The 24933-nt window shown below is 44.1% G+C and overlaps 1 protein-coding gene across 3 annotated transcripts in view; it reads left to right on the top strand.

Moving 5' to 3' along the window:
- ASTN2 (astrotactin 2) overlaps positions 1 to 24933 on the top strand; it is an 824356-nt gene that overhangs the window by 499050 nt on the left and 300373 nt on the right. For all 3 annotated transcript variants that reach the window (XM_069474594.1, XM_069474593.1, XM_069474592.1), the window contains one exon: positions 22789 to 22955. In XM_069474594.1, the coding sequence (XP_069330695.1) occupies positions 22789 to 22955 (167 nt within the window). The remainder of the gene's footprint in view (positions 1 to 22788; positions 22956 to 24933) is intronic.

The following is a 24933-nucleotide window of genomic DNA, read 5'->3' as shown; positions in this document are numbered from 1 at the left end:
TCCTTCTTGTATCTTTATCATCACTGTTTTATCATATGTCTTGGGGATAAGTGGATGAGAAATGACGTCATCATCATTAACTGTGTAAATAATAAAAGTTATATTTTTCTTGCATTTTCCAGCTTCTCCCTGACCCCTCCCTTAAAAAGTCTTTGCCCACTAGCCCGGATATTTTCTAATCCCTTCATCTCGAGTTAGCAAACAGAAGATTTCATCAAACACTCGCTAGCCTTTCCCCTCACGGAGAAAATGCTACCTGGGCAGAGTGACATATGTTCCTAGAGGGAGATTAGCTAGTTAATCAGAATTTGGGTCCAGTGGAAAGAGCAGACTTGTCCATCATACAGAGTTGAGTTCAAATCCCATCCCTGTCAGTGGGAAGCTGTGTGACTTTGGGTGAATTGCTGAATGCATCTGACCCTCTTTTATCTTGTCTATAAACTAAGAATGATCCTTGCACCTTATAGTGTTGTTGGCTAAGCCCAGTGTGACTGGCCAGGCATGAGCTGAACCCAGTTCCACGGCCTCCCTTCCCAAGGTCAGTTTGTATCGGGTAGGGAGGAGCTTGGTGAGCTAGGGAGCAGGTATCTTTTTCTGGCTTTCCTTGGTTTTCAGAAGTTTTCTTCACCATCACTGAATGGAAAGGGTGGTTTTAGAAGTCCATTGTCATGGGCATGATGTAGACCTCGGAGACAGAATGGCCCTGTTCCTCAGCATGGTTCTGCTTATCGTGCATCCTCAGCCATGCTCCCCACCCTTCCTACAAATTCAGAGTCGAACTTGATTCTTTCTGGAGTGCCAGTCCCTAAGTCAAAGTTGTACTTGTGTTCATGGAGGGAAGACAAGGAAGACAGGCCTATATGACAGCCAGTGGGATTTGGTGTCCCCCACCCTCCCCTGGAGAGCTGTTCTTTCACGCACAGTAAACCCTGGGGAGAACATGAGGGTCTCCATAGGGAGAATTTCAGGCAGAAGTGGTGGAACCCATCTTCACATTTTTGTTGTTGCCTTAAGTAATGAAGCTATTCAACTAAAACATCATTTTTTATTATAAAATTATTTTATTCACATACGAGAATGTTTAGCACATAAAGAACAATATCATCCATAGTCATGCCACCGTCAATAACTACCATTAACATTTTGATATATCCTTTTAGTAGGTTTACTACATGATATATATTTAGCAATTTTATTGTGGAATATATATATATAGAGAGAGAGAGAAACATATGTATAAAATTATTTATAGTTCTCTCTGTTCTAATTAGACAATATCCATCTAACCATCACCCAAATCGAGTATTAGAGTTACAAAGGAAAATAAAAATCTCAGGAGCTCCCCACCTTCTTATTCGAAAGTGAAGGTCAAGCCCGGAGGCTGAGTCATGCAACACCCCCTTCTAAATGAATAGCTGTTACTAACATCATGGCGGGATCCCCACAGAGAGGGCTGCTCCCACAGGTCATTCATTAGGAAATTCTTTGCTGGCCTCCCATAAACAGGGACATGCGCATTGTAACTTTAGGTCTGCAGGCTAAGTTTAGCTCCTAAGACTAAAGTCTGTTTGATACCACACTGATAATGTTGATTGCAAGGTTATCTTCCCAGGTGCAGAACAGAGACAAGATGAGATCAATCATTCCTCTACCCACCCAGAGGCATCTGCATAATTGATTTTTCGTCTACTCCCTTTTTCTCTTCAAACATTCACCTTATCTAATGTAAAATGTAAATTTACTGAGCTCTAATCAGAGCCTCACAAGAATGTAACCATTTGTCTCACTGCCCACCTCCTTCCTCCTTTTTTCTTTCTGTATTCCCTCTCCCTTTAAATACTAAGTTCCCAAGTCCCTCTTGCTAGTGTTACAGGTCACAGATGCTTCTGTGGTTTGTGCTTTTCCTGGGTGCATCCTCAAACTTGGCTTAGTAAGCCTCCATTGAGATCTTTGCCTTAGTCACTTATTTTGGATTGTCAGAATATCACCGGAATTCCAGAAGCCCCGCACCCAACACACCCACCATGCATCCATTTCCCGTTTTAACTCCTCCTTCCCCTTTAGGAGTAGCCGGGACCCTGACTTTTAGGCTAATTCTGTCCGTTATCCTTTCCTTATAGTTTTCCCACCTATGTATGCATAGAGCAACTCTTTTATTTTTGACTGTTGGTAATGGATTCCCCAGCACATAGCACATCTTGCCAAGCTAGGTAAAACTGATCTTGCTTTTGGTTGAAGGAAAAATTGGTTATCAGCCAGCCTGTCGTTTTCAAACTTTAGCTGCATTCAGAACTTGACACCTAAGTACCCACTATGTGTCGGACCCTCCTCTGGGCCCTAAAGTTACAGACATTAATTGTGCCCTGCAAATTCAAAGTCTATTTACAGCGCCAGAAAATAATGCTTTGGATCCTACTACCTAGAGTCACACACGGAGCCTTTCTTTTTGCACATTGACAGGATGAACTTTCTCCTTTCATAATAATTTCGTCTGGTTTAAACTCTGGTTTGGGCTGCTGCTTCCCTCTGAATATTTGGCACCCACACGAGTATATACTTTTTTTTTTTTTCCCCTCCAGCTGGTCCAAAACCTTGCAGGCTTTTTCCAAGGCTCATTTTAAAATGTTGCATCTTGAGTTCATCCTGGGTGAGAGGAGAACCTTTTAGGCAGGGGGTGGGGTAGAGAGGTAGAGAAAGAAAGAGAACAAATGTCTCCAACGACTTTTTTAAGCATAACTTTGGGTCTCTGAATCTTCATGGCAGCAAAATGGTATTGCTGTCCCCATTCTGTGAGAGTGGAAGCCAACTTGGGAAGTGACATGTTCACTGTCACTCAAGAATCGGTAGCATCGTCATCGGGACTCCAGTAACCACTAGAGGAGATTGACGGAGACTTCGAGACACTGGTTCCGCTGTCAGCCTTCCCAGCACTCCCTGCTGCACTAGCTGATGACACTGGGCAGTGACATATCAGTGTTCTTACGTGTACAACAACATCTCCTCATGGGGCTGCTGGGACAGTTAAGTGGAGTGGCATGTTCTTAGCCCAGGGTCTAGCCAATACTTAGTACAAAGTAAATATCTGGAGGACAGAGTGAGACAGGCTATCAGAGAGGCCTTGGAAAGGAAAACTTGAATGAAGAGTCCTGCCCTGGGGCTGGGTGGTTAGTGCCTTGCCATGGGTGTCAGAGTCCATGCCTGATTCTCAGCACCTGTGATGTTCTTCCACCCACCTGCATTCCCGGAACACTGGACTTGGGGAACCTCATCCCTGCCAGTACCCTGAGGGTCCAACATATATGGCATCTGTCTCCATTCAGAGACAGATTTTTTCCTTCTTCTTTTAAATTGCTCTCTGCAACAAAAAATAAAATATGCAAACCATCCAGAATTACACTCAACATAAGCTGAATAAATATATACCCACAGAAGCATATGCTCAATGGCTGCTGCTCTATGCTTTTCAAAGCCAACCAGCTTATAAAATCATTTCTCACTCAGAGTCTGGGTGATCAATGAGAAGGTGCGTAGTGAGGACACTGCCTCAAGCTGCAAATTGAGTTTTTAGTTGCAAAGGAGGGGGAAGGGAAACCAGCCAGTTAAACCCAGCAGGCAGGAAAAGTCCCTGTTTCCAGCCGGCCCTAATGAAGTCCTGGCCCTGACCCCTGAATGAGGAGCTCACTCCTGGGCACAGTAGTGGACGAAAGGGAGTTCTTTGGGGCTAGGCTGCATGCGTTCAAATCCTGTCTCCACCACTTACTCTGTAATGTTGAAACAAGATGCTTTAAGCCCCTTTGTGTCTTAGTCTCCCAGGATTTTTAAAAAACGGGTAAAATATTAGTACTTAACCTGTGATGTTGTGAAATATATATTTCGTCTTCATCTCCACTTCCTGGTGTACTACTTCTAAAATCTGCGTTATCTCCAGAGTGATAAGTATCTTTCTGTATGCTAATGAGTTTTCTGGTGGCCAGTGGTCCCTAGATAGCTTCAGTATGGGGGCAGGTCACTGGAAAGACCAAGGCAGGATTAGAGGGTTGGAACTTTTCAGCCCCACCCCCTCATCTTGGGGAAGGGAGTGGGGCTGAAGGTTAGATTGCTGTCCAATAGCTAGCGATGCAATCAGGCATGCCTATGGGTGGGGCGTGGTGGCTCACACCCATAATCCTAGTACTTTGGGAGGCTTAGGAAGGAGGATCGCTTAAGCCCAGGGTTTTGAGATCAGCCTGAGCAGCACAGTGAGACCCTGTCTCAACAGATATTTAAAAAATTAGCTGGATGTGGTAGTGTGCACCTTTAGTCTTAGCTACTCAGGAGGCTGAGGCAGGAGGATCACTGGAGCCCAGGAGTTTGAGGCTGCAGTGAGCTATGACACCAGTACATTCTAGTCTGGGCAACAGAGTGATAAGCTGTCTCAAAAAAAAAAAAAAAAATTGTGGCCTGTGTAATGAAGCTTCCATAAAAACCCAAAAGGACCAGATTCAGGAGTTTCCAGATAGCTGAACATGGAGGGTGGGACTCACGGAGAGGGCATGGTGGCTCCACACCACTTCCCACATGCCTTGCCCTGTGTGGATCTTTTCGGTCTGGTGTCCGTTGGTATATTTTTTATGATAAACTAGCGAACGTGTTTCCCTGAGTTCTGTGAGCTGCTCTGGCAAGTTAATGGAACCCGGGAAGGGAGCTGTGAGGAGCACAGGTATGAAAAGCTGGGGTGGCGATCGGCGTCTGAAATGGGGGAATCTACCTGTGAGCCCTCTACCTGTGGGATCTGACGCTGTCTCCGGGTGGGTAGTGTCAGAACTGAACAGAATTAGAGGACACCCAGCTGGTGCCTGATGAAGAATTGCCGGAGAATTGGTTGCTGATAGACATCCCCACACACTTCTAGTGACCAGAGTCACAGATGTGTTCTGCGTTGGCTGTGTTGTGAGACAGGATGGTAGGAGAAACTGGGTTTGTTTTTTCCTGTATCACGCTACCTCACATGGTGGTGTTTTTTTGTTTGTTTGTTTGGGTTTTTTTTTTTTTTTTGAGACAGAGTCTCGCTCTGTTGCTCAGGCTAGAGTGAGTGTCGTGGCATCAGCCTAGCTCACAGCAACCTCAAACTCCTGGGCTCAGGCAATCCTCCTGCCTCAGCCTGTGAGGCTTATAAAAACTGAAAGACATCCAAGCATCTAAAGTGTGGACCTGAGTCAAGTCATCTCCCCTTTCTAAGCCTCAGTTTCCCATCTGTGAGTGGTAAAAATAGTAGTACCCCCTTTTCTGAGTAGTGGGGAAGCTTGCATGAAATAACACAGCCTAGTAGTGTGTCTGGCATATGGGGAGTGTGCGAGAGATGTCCACCCGCCCCCAGCACCCTTAAACAACAAAGTGCCTGACCAGGGGGAAGGTGTTAGAGCCCCGCACGCTGGCAACAGAGAGGTCTCCTTCGCTGAGTCTCGCCGGCAGCCGAGCGGGCACAGCTTTGGACTGGCGCAGACCCAAGTCGCGCCTCAGCCCCGCCCCACACCTACTCACCGAGTGACCTTGGGAAGTCCCCTTACACCTCAGGGTCTTCTTCTTCCCAGTGGGACCTGAATCTCTATTTTGCAGTCACTCAGGGCTAGAATGGTATAACAGATGGAGAAATGCCTTGGAAACCCGAACGCACCATGAAAGGCAGCATGGTGTGGCTTCATATCCCGGCCATGCCACTTATTGGCCCTATGGCTTTGGGACAAGTTACTAAAGCTGTCTGTGCCTCAGTTTCCTTCTCTGTAATATGAATAGAGCAGTAGTGCCTATACCATCAGGCTGTCCACACTATGAGTTAATGTTCAAAACACATTTAAAACAGTGCCTGGCACACGGTAAGCACTATTAAGTGTTAGCTATTATTATTATTAATGAGCTACACAAAGGCAATTTATTATCACCACCAGACAGCTATTGAACAGACATTCTTCAGGACTGTTGGCAGATTTTCTTAGGAAAGTGTTCCCTCTCCTCCCCTTCCTCAGCCCTTGGTGCTTATTTCTGCCATATAAAACCCCCCTAGGTTGATAAGAATGTGCGCGCTTATTTTTCTCCCCCTGTTAGACTAGATACTCCTTGGGGGCTGGGGCCAAGGCTTCGTAAGGCCTAAGGACAGCAGGTCTCACATTTGCTGAACTGAGCACCTGCTCCGTGCAGAGCCGGGGGTGCTTCAGAGGGAGAGGCGGGGGGCTTGGTCACTCCCACCAAAAGGTTGACCAGCCATTTGAAGAGCTGTAGGGGTGAGCTGCAAGCATGCGCTCAGCTGCTCCCCCTAGAGGGGCCCTTCTCCAGGGTTTCCCAGCTCGGGTGTTGCCTACTGCCAGAACCTACCACTTGACCTCCCTTGGAATTCCTGCCTCCTTGGGAGAACCATAGGATGCCCAAGCTGGAAGGGCCCTTGGAGATGAGCTGCTGCTTTTCTCACTGGACGGTTAGGAAGACTGAGGGCCAGAGAAGAGAAGGAATGTGCCCAAAGCAGCAATGCCAACCTGTGTCTTCTGATGGCCTGGGACTCCTCTAATGGGAAAGTCCGGCAAGATAGATTCTGTAAGTGGCCATGACCAACATGTGTGTGAGGAAACCCAGCCACGCAGGGACACGCTGCCATTCCAGCACGCTGAGCGTAAGCCGTCTTGAACCACGACTTATCTCCGTCTCAGGGTTTAGCTGGCCCCTTCAGTTGCTTCAGGTTCTCTTTGAGGTCAGAAACCATCATGCTTTCTACTTCCTTTTTAAAAATAATTTTGAAAAATTGCTTTACTTGTGGTAAAATACATATAAAATTTATCATCTTAACCATTTTTAAGTGTACAGTAGTATTACATAAATTTACATTGTTGTGCAACCGATCAATAGGACCCTTTCATCTTGCAAAACTGAAACTATCTCCTTAAACAACAAATCCCCCTCCCCCCAAGCCCTGGTAACCACCGTTCTACTTTGCATCTCTATGAATCTGACTCTCTAGGTACCTCCTATAAATAGAATCATACAGTATTTTTCTTTTTGTCACTGGCTTATTTCACTTAGCCTAGTGTCCTTGGGGTTCATGCATATTGCAGTATGTGTCAGAATTTCCTTTCTAAGACTGAATAATATTCAATTATATATAGATATACATGTAAACATGACATTTTGTTTATCCATTCATCTGTCAGTGGACACTTGGGTTGCTTCTACCTTTTGGCTATTGTGAGTAATGCTACAATGAATAAGGGCATGTAAATAACTTTTCAAGACCTTGCTTTCAATTCTTTTGAATTTATACCCAGAAGGGGTATAGTGCTAGTTCATATGGTAATTCTTTTTTTAAATTTTTTGAAGAGCCACCATACTATTTTCCATAGTAGTTGCACCATTTTACAATCCTACCAGCAGTGCACAAGGGCTCCTATTTCTCCAAATTCTTGCCAACCCTTGCTATTTTATTTTCTTTTTATTTTTTCTTTCTTTTTTTTTTTTTTTGCTTTTGTTTTCGATAATAGCTATCCTAATGGGTATGAGGTAATATTACATTGTGGTTTTAATTTGCATTGTTCTAATGATTAGTGATGTTGGTTATCTTTCCATGTGCTTATTGGCCATTTGTGTATCTTCTTTGGAGAAATGTCTATTCAAGTTATTTGCTCCTTTTAAAATCAGGTTGTTTTGTTGTTGTTGCTAAGCACAATTCTGGATCATAAGACATTGTGAACCATGACTTACCTCTCTCTTGGGATTTACCCGAGCCTACCTCTGGTTCAGATTCTTCTTGAGGTCAGGAACTATCACGTTTTCTACTTTGCGTCTCCACAGGAAAGGGGTGGTGTGTTACCGGAGAGACAGTGTGAGTTTAGAGTCAAACCCCTCCACGTTTGCAGCCTGGCTCCGCTCCAGAACCGAGCAACAAGAGAAAGGCAGGTCCAGCCTTGAAGCCTCAGTTTCCTCTTTGGAAAAAATTGAGCTAATGATAGCAAGCTCAGAGAATCATGGGCCTTCAGCAAAGTAGCATGAAGAAAGTGCCTAAGGTAGCGCCTGGCCCACGGCGTGTCCTGAAAGCATTTGCGTTCTTTCTCGTGTCTTCAGTAAGCGTGTGTTGAATGCTGCACAGATGGCTGGCATGTGGGGATAATGGCCTGTTGGTATTTCACTGGAACCCCGGCCAAGACTAAGCACTACAGCCAGACATTTTATTGCATTCCAAAAATATTTACCAAGTATTGAATATTAAGAGTGATGATAATCATAATAACAACTTTTATAACAATTGGGACCTTGCCATGTGCCAGGCATTATGCTAGGGACATTAAATGTCTAACTTTTCTTTTTTTCCCATAGAATTCTGAGAAGGTATAATTAGGCTCATTTTATTCTGAGAAAGTCGAGGTTCAAATGCTAATGAAGCGATTGGCTAACATTCCCTGGCTGGTATGTGGCAAAGCCAGGTGGGATTCAAGCCCGGGCCTGCCTGACCCCAGAGGCCACACTTGCCCGGCATGCTGGGTTGTCTCCCTCCCACGTGCTGGGCTGAGAAAAGGAAGCTGTGTGTATTACAGTCCCTCTCCTCAAATAGCCACAGACTCCTGGGGAGACAGACTGTGACCCAGAAACCATCCCACCTGGCAGAATGGAGCTTGTACTAGAAGAAGAATCATTAACATGGGAGACAAAGAAAAATGATTCTTTCTGACTCAGGGCATCAAAAAAAAGGAGGAACTTCCACATGAGGATTTCTCTTCCGTGATGGCGCTGAGCATTCCCTGCAACCCCCAGGAGGCTGTGATTTAAGTCTATTTTAAAATGGGGAAACCAGGATCAGAGTGGTGCAGTGACTTACCCAAAGCCACATAGCTAGGAAGTAGCAGCATCCAGATTAGACTTTCTTTCTTTCTTTCTTTCTTTCTTTCTTTCTTTCTGTCTGTCTGCTCAGCATTCTTCTGCTTTTTGAGGTCAGGAAGCGATCCACAGAGGGGGACCATTGGAGCTATAACTTATAGCATACATAGGACTCTTTAGGAAAAGGAGGGCAGGCCTGGCTGAAGGTAGAGCATGGGCAAAGCTACCGAGGATTGGACCCTGCAGAGAACAGGTGCTGTCTGGTGGGGCCTCAGTGGTTTCCAGTCCCAGGAGGAGGCAGAGGTGAGGCAGGATGGTGGTTTGCGTTCTGTGCGGGCAGCTCTCCTGGGGAATGCAGGCAGAGTCTGCCTCCTCCACTCTGAGGTCTGAGACCCCCGCTGGCACCTGCAGCTGCTGCCCTACATTACCCAGGACTATTGATCCCGTAATCCTTTTCGCATGCCCACCCCTCCCCTCCTTGTCAGCACCGAAGTCCAACACAAATTGAGCGGTAGCTGAATTGGCATGAGTTGATTAAAACTCCCAGTAATTATGGGCTCTTGATTGGCCTGGTTGTCCAAATCAATGTCGGCATTAATAGATGGGCTAGCTGGCCTGGCTGACAGATGGAGGCTGAGGGGGAGGGGCGGGGCACAGGGGACTGGCAGGGCCTTCCCACTCACTCATATTCTGGGATGCACACCAGAGGCCCCTGGGATGGGGAGAACCAGGCCTGCTCCATCTCTGGTCCAAGGGATGGTTCATATTGAAGAATTCAGCAGCGTTTACTAGGCTTGTGTGATCTTCAACAGCCTTGCCTGGAAAATGAGGATACTGGATCTTAGAGGTGCCTCTGAGTTTTGTGCAGATTCGAAGAGATAGCATATGGGAAAATACCCAGCACATGGTAGTTGTTCAGTAAATATCCATTTCATTTCCTTGTTTCTTTGCCTCCCTCTTCTTCTTCTCAAGATGCTGCATCTGATCTGTACATCTGAGACTATGCTACAAGCAACCTCCATGTCCCTGCGGCACCCAAGTCCTCTCATTACCCATCATGGGGCCCTTCCCACAAGGTTCTCAGAATCCCTGGGTAGCCCTAGCCAATCTGAACCACTCGTGACATTATAGACAGGCCACCTCCACGTGGATCCAGGGAAAGAGCACCACATTTGCAATCAGGGGACTTTCAGTGGTGGGCTCAGTTTGCCTTTCACTTGTTGTGTGACATCAGGCAAGTCACCTGGCCTCTCTGAGCTTCAGTTTCCTTATCTGCAAAGTGGGCAGGAGAATACTGGTCTTCCCTGAACATTGCTGGGAACAATAAAAACTGCCCGTGGCAGTATTCTGCCTACCCCTACATTTCTCCCTGAATGAGTGCCCTGTTTGGAGAAAGTAACAAGGCAACCACAACAGCAGTTAGTATGTTGTGGGCAGCTGCCATGTGTCAGGCTTGTGTCAGCTACATGATCTCCCTTGGTCCTCTCACAAGCCTAGTGAGGAAGGAGTTAACTTCCTCCACAGTGTGAGTATGGAAACTGAGGCTCTGAGAAGCAAGGGCACACGCTGAGGAAGTGGCTTGCCAGATGTCAGTCACAGTTGTGTGTGGCCTGTGTGACCAACAGCGTGCTCTGCCTTGCATATGTGTTTAGTCTCGTTATCATGTTGCTTCGTTTAGTCCTCACTGTGATCTTATGAGGCAGACTATTGTTGGAAGGGGCACTGTTACTGAGATGCAGTATTATGATCAGGCTTGCTCTGTGATGAGACTTAGAGAAATCAAATGCTTGCCAGGGCTTTCGAGGAGGACAAGATTTTGCTCATAGTTCAGTAGGTTTGGAGGTATCCTTGTGATTTCTTCGAACATGTTCAGTCAATTCCAAGGAAATTCCCCATTTTCCTTTTAAATATTTTAAAGCTAATTCTCCCCTTTTCACAATTCATAGTTGCTTTGACAAAAACTGAGCAGTTAGCACTGGAAGTCTTCTCCAACTCACTGCTGTCCCATGCCTTCATTGAAGGACACAGGCTCAGAGAGTCCAGTGTTCCGGCCTGAGGCCACGCGGCCAGTTAGAGACCAAGGCCGGGCAGAACCGGGAGTCAGTGCTCTGGAGAACCATTCCTGTGCCTGTTTTGAGGGCCTGCTAGGGTCTGGCTTGTTTTGCCTATTATCTCATTTGCCAGCCACACCCACTTTGAAGATAGTTTTATCCTAATCACTCTTTCCCAGATGAAGAAACTGAGCCTCAGAGAAGCTGAGTGACCAGCTCAAGGTGACACAGCCAGTAGGAAGCTGGTCCAAGACTAGAGCTCTTTCCATTACCCCCCACCTGCCTCTCAGGCTCAGGACTGTAGCAACGAACAAAGGCACCACACTGATGTCTCCCAGGACCCAAGAGGGGCAGGTTCTTCCTCTGGCCACCAGGAAGTCCCCCAGCCTTCCTTACCATATGATACGCTCAGGCCCCAGGAAAAGTTACTCTGTTGTGTAAGTCGGTTGTTTTTCCTTCTCCTGCTAAGAACAGCTGGCCCACCTTCTAGACCTGGAGGTGGGGTGGTAAAACAGCTCATTACAAATTTTGTGCTCGGAGCAATTTGCATTTCATAATTAATGAACATTAAAATGCATAATTACAAATAGAAACAAATGGCTTGGTGGTGATGAAAAGTCAGGCTGGGAAGAAGCAGGAGCAGGCTCGGGGGTGGAGGAGGAAGCTGGGGGAGCTGGGCAGGGCCAGCCTTACAGCTGGGAACCCCCTCACCCCCCAGCAGGCATGCTTCCCTCTCTGACCCCTGGGTCTTAAAGACCTCAAGGCTCAGGGACGCAGGCCCAGTATCTCCCTATGGGTCCTCGCCTGAATTGGAGCCCAGCAGGCCTGGGCCAGATCCCCAGCTCTCTCACCTGCTCTCTATAAAACCCCAGGCAGAGGAGCAGCCCTCCAAGGTATGGAGTCGTTATTAGACACACCTGCCCCCTTTCTCAAGCCCACTCCCAGTCCCGCAGATCCTGCTTCCCAAAGCTCCTTTTGTGAGCTCTAAGAAAGTGCTTAGAGATAATTGAATTCACTAACTTCTGATAATCTCTTCAAAGCAACAAATCAAATCACTTGATTCCTCTGCCAACAACCCTCCAATACCTTCCAGTTGCACTTAGAATAAACTCTAGGTGCCTTCCCATGGCTGAAGTCAGAGGTCATCAACTTTTTTATCTAAAGGATTATATTGTAAATATTTTAGGCTTTGCAGGTCACATGTGGTCTTTTTTGGTTTCATGCTCTTTTTTTATGAAAGACGTAACAAATGTAAAAACCATTCTTAGCTCTAGGTCTGTGCAGAAACAGGCTTTCGTGGAGTAGATATCTTTTCTCTGTTTTTCCCACTAAATACAACTAAAAAGCCTGGATGTTATATATAAAACTAGCATAAGACTGAAAGGGAGAGTCCCCAGTCAGGGACTTTAGGTCTCAAGAAAAGGCACGGTGGTTGGGTCCCTGCGTTTTGTCTTTGTCTCATATGTTTCAGGCTTGGAGCTGAAGGAGACAGCAGATCAGAAATGCCAATATGCACATGCAACAATACAAACCAAACCAAAATAAAAAGAAACAAACAACAAAACCACAAAAGCCTGCTCTCTCTAGCCGAAGTACCATGAAAAGGGCAACCTAGCTAGAAAGAAAATTTTAAACAATAATTGCTCTACTCCAGCCAAACACTGTAGGAAAACAAACAAACAAACTAAAAGTGTGGATCCACCTCCACCCATGCCAGTAAAAGCCAAGTGGGGAGCCAGGACTTTTATCTCAGAGAAATACTGGCCCATCCAGTGTCAGTGCAGACCCCATGAGGAGCCTGGACTTCTGTTCCTAACTCACAGTAATGAGGCATCTTGCCTCTCCCTGCTGGGATGTTCTCAGAGAAGGATCAGTAGAAAGTCAGAACATTCACCACTGACCAGCAGTAATGAGGCCACCCCCCACCCAGTGGAGGCCAAGTGGGGACAGTGACGAGGACACCTACCACTCTCATTCAGAAAGATATCTGTGGACTCCTAGTTAGGGAGATGATCCCCACCCCCACTTAGCAGCAATGAGGGGCCTTCCCTCTTGGGTGTCATTGGAGGCCAAGTGGGAAACCTGGGCTTCTATTTTCCCTTATCCGTAAAAAGGCAGAACCCTACCACCTCCCCTGCTGGAATGTCAAAAGAAGCTAGATAAAGTAGAGTGTTTAAATGAGATCTAGAGTTAAAACATAATAACATAATATAATGCCAACAATCTCCATGTTTCTATTGAGAATCACTTGTCATGCCAAGAACCAAGAAAGTCTCAAACTGAATGAAAAAGACAACCAATAGACGCCAACACCAAGACATAAAAGATTTTAGCACTTTCTGACAAAAATGTTAAAACAGCCATCGTAAAAATGCTTTAACAAGCAATCACCAAGCATTCTTGAAACAAATGAAAAAAAAAAATAGAAAGGTTCAATAAACGGAAGATATAAAGGCGAAGCGAATAGAAATATTAGAACTGAAAAATACTACAATAAGTGAAATAAAAATTCAGTAGCATGGAAAAAACAAAAGAAATAATGAAGTTAATGATAGGACAGTAGGAATTATCCACTCTGAACATCAGAGAGAAAATAGAATTAAAAAACGAACACAGTCCCAGTGGCCTGTGGGACTGTGTAAAAAGATCCCACATTTGTGTCATTGGTATCCCACAGGAAGAAAAGACTGAAAAATCACTGAAACAAATAGTAGCTGGAAATGTCTCAAATTTGGCAAAAGGTATAATATACAGATTCAAGAAGTTGAGCAAACCTCAAACAGGATAAACAAAGAAATCCACACCAAAACATCGTAGTCAGATTTCTGAAAATGGCTTCTGGTTTTCAGGAAAATAAATCTTGAAAGCAAGAAAAGAGAAATTGCATCTTATCTACAGAAGAAGTACAATTTTAATGACGGTGGGATTCTCATTAGAAATCATAGAAGCCAGAAGGAAGTGGCACATTTTTAAAATACTGAATAAAAATAAAACTGTTTAACCCAGAATTCTATATCCAGTGAAAATTTGCTTTAGGGGTGAAGGAGAAATCAAGACATTCTCAGATGAAGGAAAACTAAGAGAATTTGTCACCAAAAGACTTTCTTGAAAAGAATGGCTAAAGGAAGTTCTCTAAACAGAAAGGAAATGATACTAGAAGGAATCTTGGAGCACTGGAAAGCAAGGAAAGACACTGCAAAAATGTGGGTATGTGCAAGAGACCTTTCTTCTCTTCTTAAATTTTCTACATTATGTTTGATGGTTTGAAAGCAAGAAAAAAAAAATGATAGCACTGTCTAGTGTGGTTTGAAATGTATTTAAGGGCATAGTTATGAAAATTATAAATGTGAGAAGGTAAAATGACATAAAGCATAAAGGCAGGTAAGGTTACTATATATCACTTGAACTGGTAAGATGATGATACCAGTGGCAAGTCATGTATACCTAGAGCAATCATTAAAAACTGTACAAAAAGAGTCACTCAAAAACAATATAGATAAATCAAAAAAGAATTCTAAAATAAATATTCAAGTAACCCACAAGAAAGAAGGAAAAAGAATGCAGAGAAACGAAAAGCAGAGATCAGAAAACAGTACATAAAATGGCAGACTAAGCGTTAACATATCAGGAATCACATTAAATGTAAATAATCCAAATACACAAATCAAACGACAGAAATTAGCAGAGAGGCTTAAAAAGCATGACTCAATTATATTCTATCTTCAAGAAATTCATGTCATATATAATGATACAGGCAGGTTGAAAGTAAGCGGAAAAAGACATATTATGTAACTCAAACAAAAGCAGGGGTAACTATATTAATATCAGATAAAATAGACTTTTAAAAAAATTACCAGAGAGGAACATCATATAATGATAAAAGAAGAAACAGCAATACTAAATGTTTATGCATCAAACAACAGAGCTGCAAAATGTGTGAAGCAAAAACCAATAGGACTGAAATAAAATATAGACAAATTCACAAGGATAGTTGGATACTTCAATACCCCTCCCACAACAATTGATAGAACAACGAGACAGAAAATCAGAAACATTATAGAAAACTCAGTAACACCATCAACTGAAAAAGATCCAGTTAATATTTATAGAACACTATGCCCGATAACAATAGAATATATATTTTCAAGAGGCTAGAGAACACATACCAAAATAGACAATATCCTGGGCTGTGAAAAAAGTCTCAATAAATTTAAAGAATTCAAATCTTCAGAAGCCTAGGCTGCTATAACAACGTATCATAAACTAGGTAGCTTGAACAGCATTTATTGCTCACAGTTCTGGAGGCCAGAGTCTGAGATCAAGGTGCTCGTTGATTCTGCTCCTTGGTGAGGTTCTTTCTTCCTGGCTCCCTTCTCACTGTGTCCTCGTATGTCAGAGAGAGAGGAGCCCTGGTCTCCCTCCCTCTTCTTATAAGGGCACTCATACCATTTATGAGGGCTCCACCTCATGACCTAATTACCTCCCAGAGGACCCAGCTGCAGATATTGTCACATTGCCAGGTAGGATTTCAAATATGAATCTGGGGAGGGGGGGCGGGGAACAAACCTTTAGTTCATGACAGAGACAATAGAAAAATCTCTAAGTACTTGGAAACTAGACAACACATTTCTAAATAATCCATGGGTTAAAGAGGAAGTCTCAAGGGAAATCAAAAATACACAGAGCTGAATGAAATAAAAATACATCAAAGTGTGTGAGACACAGCTAAAGCAGTGATTCATCCCTTTCTTGTAACGTATCTGTGTTTTAATATCCAATGAGAAAGAAATGTTTAGCCCTAAATACATACATTGGAAAAAAAGAAGTTTCAAATCAATAATCTAAGCTCCCTCCTTAAGAACATAGAAAAAGGAGAGCAAAATAAGCCCAAAGCAAGCAGAAGGAAGGAGGTCAATGCAATTGAAAACAGAAAAACAATAGAGAAAAATCAATAAGACAAAAACCCAATTCTTTGAAAATGTCCGTAAAACTGAGCAAACTCTATCTAGCAAGACTGATAAAGAAAAAAGGAGAGAACACATAAGTTACCAATATCTGGAACAAAACAAGCTGTATCACTACAGACCCTGCAGATTTTAAAAGGATTATAAGGGAATGCTATAAATAGCTTGACACACATCAATTGACAACTTAGATGAAATGGACCAATTTCTTAAAAAACACAAACTACCACAACTCACCAATCTGAAGCAGATAATTTGGATATCCCTATAACTATTGAGGAAATTGAATTTGTCAACTTTAAACTCCCCCCATCCCAATCTCTAGGCTTGGATAGTTTCACTGGAGAAGTATACCAAATGTTTAAAGAATGAACACCAATTCTAAAAAGAAATCTTCCAGAAAATTGAAGAAGAGGGAATACTTCTCAGTTCATATTAAGACAGTAGCATTATCCTGATACCAAATTAGGCAAAAGCAGTACAAAAATAGAAAACTACCAACTTAAGACTAATAGCTTTTATGTATATACCATAGTTGCAAAAATCCTTAACAAAACATTAGCAAATAGAATTAAACAATACACAAAATACATAAAAGAGAACTATATACTACAACCCCATTATGATAACATGGGGTTTATTCGAGGAATGCAAGACTGGTTCAGTATTTGAGAATCTATCAATATATTAATAAGTAGAAGAAGAAAAATCACATGGTCTATCAATGGATACAGGAAAAACATTTAACAAAATTCACCCCAAATGATAAAAACTCTCAAAAAAATAGGAATAGAGGAGAACTTAAGTTGATGAAGAACATCAATAAGAAACCCACAGCTAACATATTTATGGTAAAAGACTGACTGGTTTCTCTGAAAGGTCAGGACAAGGTGAGGAGGTCCACTCTCACCACTGTTATTCAGCATAGAGCTATAAGTCCTAGCCACCGCAGTAAGAGAAAAAATAAAAGGAAGAAGGCTTTCAGATAAGAACAGAAGAAATAAAATTGCCTCATTTGCATATCACATGGTTATTTACATAGAAAATCTTAAGGAATCTATAAAACAAAACTCCTAGAAGGGCCCAGCATGATGACTCACGCCTGTAATTCTAGCACTCTGGGAGGCTGAGGCAGGAGGATCACTTGAGGTGAGGGAGTTTGAGAACAGCCTGAACAAGATCAAGACACTGTCTCTACTAAAAATAAAAAAAAAATTAGCCAGGCATGGTAGTGCATGCCTATAGTCCCAGCTACTCAGGAGGCTGAGGCAGGGGGATCACTTGAACCCAGGAATTTGAGATTGCTATGAGCTAGGTTGACACCACTACATTCTACCCCAGGATGACAGAGCAAGACTCTGTCTCAGAAAAACAAACAAACAAAAAAACAAACAGACAGAAAACTCCTAGAAGTATTGAGTGAGTTCAGCAATGTCTCAGGATACAAAACAGATATACAACATCAATTGTATTCCTATATACTGGCATTGAACATGGGGACACTTGAAATAAAAAAATACAATACCATTTTCAGTCCTTACAAAATAATGAAATATTCAGATGGGAATCTGATAAAACACGTATGGGACATGTATGCTGAAAACTATAAACTGCTGTTGAAAGAAATCAAAGAAGATCTAAGTAAATGGAAAGACATACTGTATTGCTGAATTGGAAGGCACAACATAATAAAGATGCCCATTCTCTCCAAATTGATATAAACATTTAATAAAATTCCTATCAAAACCTCAGCATGATTTTTATGGATATAGGCAAGAGTTTTCTAAAATTTAAATGAACAGTGAAGAAACTGTTATAGTCAAAACTTCCTTCGAAAAAGAAGAATAAAGTGGAAGACATCTGTCTACCCTATTTCTAGGCTAAATTTATGCTTGCTTCAACCCATCCCTATTAACTTTTTATCACATAGTTTTTTCCTTCTTCAGAGCACTTTTCTAATCTATGAAATAATCATTGTATTTGTTTCCTTGTTAATCATTTGTCTCTTCTCTGGAATGTAAGCTCAGTGAATGAGAGCAGAGTTTTGTCTGTTCTGTTTGCTACTACATTTCCAGCACCTGGAACATTTGCTTAGCACTGAGTAGGTGTTCAGTGTATACGTGTTACATGATCTGGTGAAGAACTAAATCAGCCAATGGTTTCAGTTAGATTTCAGCCAATGGTTTCAGTTAGATTTTCTTTTGGGAAGTTGGCTTCATTTATTTATTATTTATTTGTCCCCATTCGTTTATCCTTCATTTACTAAGTGCCAATTATGTGCCTGATTTGGAGCCAGACACTTTAGGTGCATTTTCTCATAGAGTCTCCAGAAGTGCCTCCAAGAGAGGCATTATTATTCCCATTTTACAGATGAGGAAGCTGAGGCTCTCTGAGCTAAAGCATCCTGTCTACACAGGATGTCAGTGTCACAAAGCCTGCGTTGGAATTCAGGTCTGACTTCATATTCTTGTCTCTAAGCTGTCTCCCCCACTTAGAGAAAGGAAGCTGAGGCCCAAATAGATTCAGGGACTTGTCCAATGTCCCGTGGTGGTGCCTAGGTGGGGATTCTGGTCTTCCTCTTTCTGGTACAGCAGATGTGTCCCTTCTTCCCTTCTAGGAAAGCTTCCCTGACTGGGACCTCCCTGCTCTGTCACTCACATTTGCAGAGTTTTCATTTCCCCAGTCAAATTATAACATACTTCTTTGTTTGTTCTGTAACCAGTTCTCTGTCTGACAGATGTGTGTATTTCCTCTCTCTCAAGCTCGACTCTAAGCTCCTTAAAAATGCCCATAACAGCAGCAACCATGTGCTGTTTACTGAGCTAAGTACTTCCTGCATTTATCTCACTGTATTAGTTATCTATTGCTGTGTAACAAATTATCCCCCAATCAAGCAGCTTAAAACAAAAAGCATTTATTATTCCACGCCATTTTCAAGGGTCAGAAATTCAAGAGTGGCTTAGATGTGTGGTCCTGGTCCCTACAAGGTTGCAGTCAGGATGGCAGCTGGGGTGGCCGTTTTCTGAACAGGCTTGACTGGGGCTGCGAGATTCCTTTGTGAGCTCACTCAGGTGCTGTTGGCATGCTCCAGCCTCACCAGCTATTGGCCAGAGGCTGTAGTTCCTTGCCACATGGGACTCTTCATAGCAGCGGTCCCCAACCTTTTCGGCACCAGGGACTGTTTTCATGGAAGATAATTTTTCCATGGACTAGGGAGGGGGTGTAAGATTTTGGGATGATTCTAGTGCATTACATTTATTGTGCACTTTATTTCTATTATTATTACATTGTAATATATAATGAAATATTTATGCAACTCACCATAGGTTGGGGACCCCTGCTCCACAGGATTGTTGAAAATATGGCAACTTGCTTTCACTAGAGCAAGTGGAGAGAGACAGAGAGAGAGAGAGAGAGAGAGAGATGGAAGCCTCATTCTTTAGTAACCTAATCTTGGAAGCCACATACCACCTCATATCACCTCTGCCACTATATGCTGTTGGTCACAAAGACCAATCCTGGCACAGTGTGGAGGGGGCTACAGAAGAGTGTTAACACCAGGAATCACTGGGGACCATCTGTGAGGCTGGCTGCCACACTATTTACCCCTCACAGTAATTGTATGAAGACAGGAGAGTTTAAGTCGCTGCCTGAAGGTTACACAGATTGTAAGAGGCAGTTTGGATTCAAACCCAAAGTTTATACACAGACACACTGAACACCCTATCTGAACACTCTGCTGGTTCATTCAACACACAGCAAGCACCTACTATGTGCCAGACAGCAGAAGACAAGCCAGCCATGGTCCATACTAAATAAAGTCTGCATTTTGCTGGAGGAGACAGATGTTATGCAATGAAAGAGCTGAAATAATATACAAGTGATCTCGAATGATGTTAATAGCAAGGCTGGATCTCCTCTGCCCCCACCTGTGCTCGAGGACACGGGGCGTGAAGTCCATGTCATATGGGGGAAACTGGTAAAACCACTTCACGTGCTCAGAATGCCCTTCCCACGTTCACAGATCAAATCTAGGTGTAATTCTAGCTCTGCCTTTAATTTGCTGTGTGATATTAATCAAGTCCCTTGACCTTTCTGAGCCTCAGTTTCCCATTTGTAAGTCATCCTAGGGAAAGAGACGAAAGGATGTATAAGTTTGTCTTCAGCTGTGAAATGCTTTAATCTAAAGAGAAGAGGAAAGGGAATGTGGTGGCAGAGAGCACCAAGCTGGGGCTCGGGAGGCCTGGCTCTGTGTCCTCCACCCATGTGCGGAGGGATTTGGGCTGATGTCCTTTAGAACTGGGCCTCAGTTCTAAAGTAAGGAGGTAAGATCAGCTCTAAGCCCTTTCTTGCTCCAGATTCCTAGGACTGGATGTCCAGCAGTTAGTAAGTGACAGTGGGTGAAGTGACTTGCCCAGGAGGTGGTTAAAAGCTACATTATCTGAAAGCCTGAGAATCTCCACTCCTGCCGCCATCAGACTATGTGACTCCCTCCTCAGTTTCCTCATCTGTAAAATGGGAATGATGATCGTACCTGCCTGTACTAAGTTCCCCTGGCTGCTGTAACAAATGACCACAGACTGGGTGGCTTAAGACAACGGAAATTTATTCTCTCACAGTCCTGGAGGCCAGAAGTCCAACAGCAAGGTGTTGGTGGAGTGGTGCTCCCTCCAGATTCTCTAGCAGAGAATCTGAGCCTCTTCCAGCCTCTGGGAGCTGCAGCATTCAGTGGTTTGCGGCCGCAGGCTCCAAGGATCACTCCACCTCCACATTACCTTGTCCTCGCTGTGTACCTTCTTTCTGCCTCTCTCCTCTGAGGACATTTGTGATGGCATTCAGGCCAATCTGGAAAATTCAGGGGCATCTCCTCCAGAGCTTTGACTTAATCACATTTGCAGAAACGGTACCAGAAAAGAAACATTCACAGATTCCAGGTTCCAGCCGTTGGGACAGGGACGTATATTGGGGAGCCAATATCAGCCTACCATGCTAGCTCATGTGTTTGCTACAGGGATTGAATACGTCAAAACAGGTGAAGTGCTTAGACAATACTTGGAGTGTAGTGAACACTCTTTTAAAGAGCAAAAGCGGTAGAGAATCAGTGGGGGTTGGGAAGAACTGAGACGAATGTCCTGTCCCCAGTTCCTGAGTCTCTGCAGACAGACAAAGCCCGTCCCCAGCACCAGCAAATGGCTCCAAATGACCCTGTGACCAGGTGCCCTCCTGTCTGACAGTGAATGTTCGGAGACAGGCAGGGGCCTCCTCCAAGCTTATATTAATATATACAGCTCTTCACTCACATGGAAAATTGATTTTTCTTTTTAAGCACAAAATGTAGCAGTTTTATAACCTTTCTGCAGCTCGACAAAGGCCATTTATAACCTACTTTCTCCGTCACCCTTCCTGGCGCCAGTCTCAAATGTCTCAAAGAACTCTCTCGTGCATTTATAATTACAAATTCTTCTTAGGCAAAATTTAATTTCCGAGAGGGCTGGCCTTTTGTTGTTGTTACGATGGTTTTTTGTAAATTAATTTTTGTGTGTTTGTTTTGTTATTGATGTTGGTCAGGACGCCAGCTTGGGGAGGGAAGCAGGGAGCTGACTGATGGGGGCGGGGGAGGGGGGCACCCCGGGAAGGCATTTTAATCAGTGATGTCCAGTGATGGATGGGGAGGGCTGGGCTCTGGGTGTTAATCTTTGAGGACAGGAAATGCCAGCAGGAGCACTGAAATTAAAACCTAGTACCTCATTTTCTTCTCTGAAGGCAGGAGTGTTGGAAACTGCCTCTCTGTCAGCTGGGCTGGAAAAGATGAGCTCAGCCCCATCAAATGATGGAAAACTAAATTAAATAAATAGCCAGCTATCCTGACAGTGTATGATCTTCCATTTACAGAGTGCTTAGCAGGTGCCAGACGCACTGACAAGAGCCTCCCAGCCGCGGTCGTTGAAGGGTGGACTCCATGGAATTTGCGTAGGGACCGAAGGGTCACATGGAGGAATGTGCACATGGCCAGGCAGCACATTTGGAATCATCTGTAGAGGGACGACCTTGATTATCAGCTTAAGGAAGATGCAAATTTTTTGCATCTATTTATTTCAGCTGGGGAGTGATGCCATTTAGAAATACCACTCCAGGGGCCACTGGGAGGGTGGTTTTGAGGAGGCCAGACCAGAGGCCAGCAGACCGGTTAGGAGCCCTTTGCACGCTCCCGTTATGAGTCCGCAGGAATCTCATTTAGGGCTCCAAGGACAAGGGTGGAGAAGGAGACACCAATTCAAGACAGAAAGGATGATAATTCACATTTTATGAGTATCAAATTATGTGCCGAAGTCTGAAGTGAAGTATGCACCTGCGGGAGCCAGTGTCAGCTTCCCAACAGATCTTCTGTAGGTGTAGCTGTGAAACCCACTTAATAGATGAGGGCTTTGAGGCTCAGAGAGGGCAAGCAACTTGCCTGGGTCGCACAATGAGAAGGGAAAGAGCCACAATTTAAACTCGTATTGGTAGGGGTTCTTTAAAATATATCTGGTTGCCTCCCTACATGGCCTTTATGGCAGCAGAACTTATTGGGCAATAACCATAAAAATAATAATGAAGACGACCCCAGCAATGTTGATATCAAATAGCAGCTTAAGTTTGCTGTATGGTTTCCACGTGAGTCAGTGTTCTAAGCACCTTGCCGACATTACCACCCTTCATTCTCACGATGCTATAAGCAGATAATCATGAAAGTCCCATTTTACAGGTGGGTATACTGAGGTTCAGAGAGGTGAAGGGTCTTGTCCAAGGCCACATAGCTAGTAAGTGAGTGAAGGAGACTTTCAGCCCATCTCTGTTGGTAGCTGACACATGTCCCTTTCAGAAGGTGGGAGGAGAGGGCGTGATGATGGGGCCCGCCACCTCCTCAGCCATAACCACCCTATTGCCCTCTCTCCGAGCAGTGCCCCGAGGAGCTGAGGCCCATGAAGGATGGCTCCGGCTGCTACGACCACTCCAAAGGCATCGACTGCTCTGATGGCTTTAACGGCGGCTGTGAGCAGCTGTGCCTGCAGCAGACGCTGCCTTTGCCCTACGATGCCTCCTCCAGCACCATCTTCATGTTCTGCGGGTGAGTCTCGGTCCCCAAGGTCCAGGTGTCCCCTCGCAGTAGCAAGAGAGGCATGGGGAAATGGCCAGGCACTGCAGCCTGGGCCTGTCCTTCAGCGAAATGGCCTTTCTTCCTCTCCTGTTTCAGCCCAAGGGGCAAACGTCAAGAGTAGAACCTTCTGTTGGGTATTAGAAAGAAGAATGCGTGAAGAAAGCGAAATAATTGATTGATAAATATGGTAAATGGAACCCATACCCAGGCTGCATCCTAGGGTCAGGATCTTTTTCCTGGTGTTCTCTTGCCCCTTCTGCATCCACCCCTGCTGTCCTGGGCAGTGCATTTTGGAGACAAAAGCAGGCATCTGTAGGTGGGTGCAAAGAAACCTCAGGTGTGGTGGCTAAAAGTGTAGACTAAGCCCAGGCTTATAACTCGATTTCTGTAGGAATTCAGCAGCGTGAGTTCAGTATTTAGCCTCTCTGTGCCCTACTGCCCGATCTGTAAAGACAATTAATTGGGGGAGGGGTGGGGTAAAGGGAACAATGAAAGTAAAGCTTGTAGCACAGCGTCTGGCCCATGAAGAGCTCAAACTGAGTTTTAAAATTAAGATGAGCCTGAAAGGGAAAGCATTATGGGACCAACATGCTGAGTGTCATTTTCCCTCTCCAGGCCGCAGGGGGGTCTCCTGTGAAAAGAGATTGTTGGGCAATCATGGCTCACGTTTCTTCTGACTTACCTTGTTTTCCATGTTGAGGATTGTGATGCTGAGTTCCTCTGCCATAGACCGCACCTAGCATAGCGTTTGGTCCTCAGTAATCACTCAGAATAGCAGCCTTTTTTCTTCTCCTCTTCATTCCCTTTCTGATGATGTCTTCGTATTAGAAAATTTGTTCATCCTTTGACTTTCTGTGACTCCGAAAAATAACCCTGTGCTCGTGGGAGAAGGATGCTCGATGCTTTCCTTACTAAGATAGGAAAGCAGAATAAGCCATTTAACAACCTTTTCAGTCCCACATTTCACAGAAAAAGGAGGTGGGAATGTGCACGGGTTTAATGCCAGTTTACCAGAAAATTAATTTAACTTGCCTGGTTCTAGTACATGAAGTCTAGTTTTCCATCTAGGGCTTCTTTCAGGGTCTCCTTCCCTGCCCCCGTTGCACTTGGGGCTGCAGGTGCCTTCCAGCAGGTGTTGGAGCAGCTCACTGGAGGCCCTAGATATGCATCAGTAGAATAAATAAGAAATAAATTAGGATATGCAGACCTGAATTTATGGCGGTCTCTGCTCAGCTTAAGTGACTGCAGGGCAGTGTTGAGTAAATTATGCATGGCTTCAGATCTGCAGGCTTGCATACAGAATCAGCTGTGTCCTCATCATTGTTATTTTTCTCTCTGTGTACTTAGGGGGCAGGGGGGGCGGTGTTCTTCTGGGCAAATAACAACAGTTACAGCAGCAGGCACAGCAATAATGGATTCTGACATCAGAAACTATTACCACCTTCCGTCCCTAGCACCCTACGGGGACTCTCGTGGATTCTAATCCCGGCTCTACCACTCTCTCTTAGTCGTAAGACAAGCCTCTCAGAACCTTTGACCTTCAATTTCCTCATCTGTAAAATTTTAATAATACCTACCTTAATATAATGCTGGTTGTGAAGAGCACAAAGTACTTTACACAAGTTACCCCATTAAGGTGAAGTAACATGCCCAAGGTCCTACGACTGACTAGTGATGTAGCTCCCTGCCTCCTTGCTGCATAACCTCCGAGCAAGTTACCTAATGATGTTATGCGGACTAAAGGGATCACATTACTTACATTACAGTTTACATTAACATTTTTAAAGTGCTCTGGAGCAGTGTCCTGCACAGTTAGCACTGTATGTGATCGTTAAATAAAGTAACCAAAATGAGTGATCTTAATGCCATTCACTAGTGACCCGATGCCCTTGGCTTCTTGGTTTTTGGGTCTGAAAAACAGGATGAACTGACCTTCTCCACGGTGAAA

This window comes from Eulemur rufifrons, chromosome 7 (assembly GCF_041146395.1).
Source record: "Eulemur rufifrons isolate Redbay chromosome 7, OSU_ERuf_1, whole genome shotgun sequence".
In the NCBI taxonomy this organism is placed as follows: Eukaryota; Metazoa; Chordata; class Mammalia; order Primates; family Lemuridae; genus Eulemur; species Eulemur rufifrons.
This window is presented reverse-complemented; position numbering and strand designations above follow the sequence as displayed.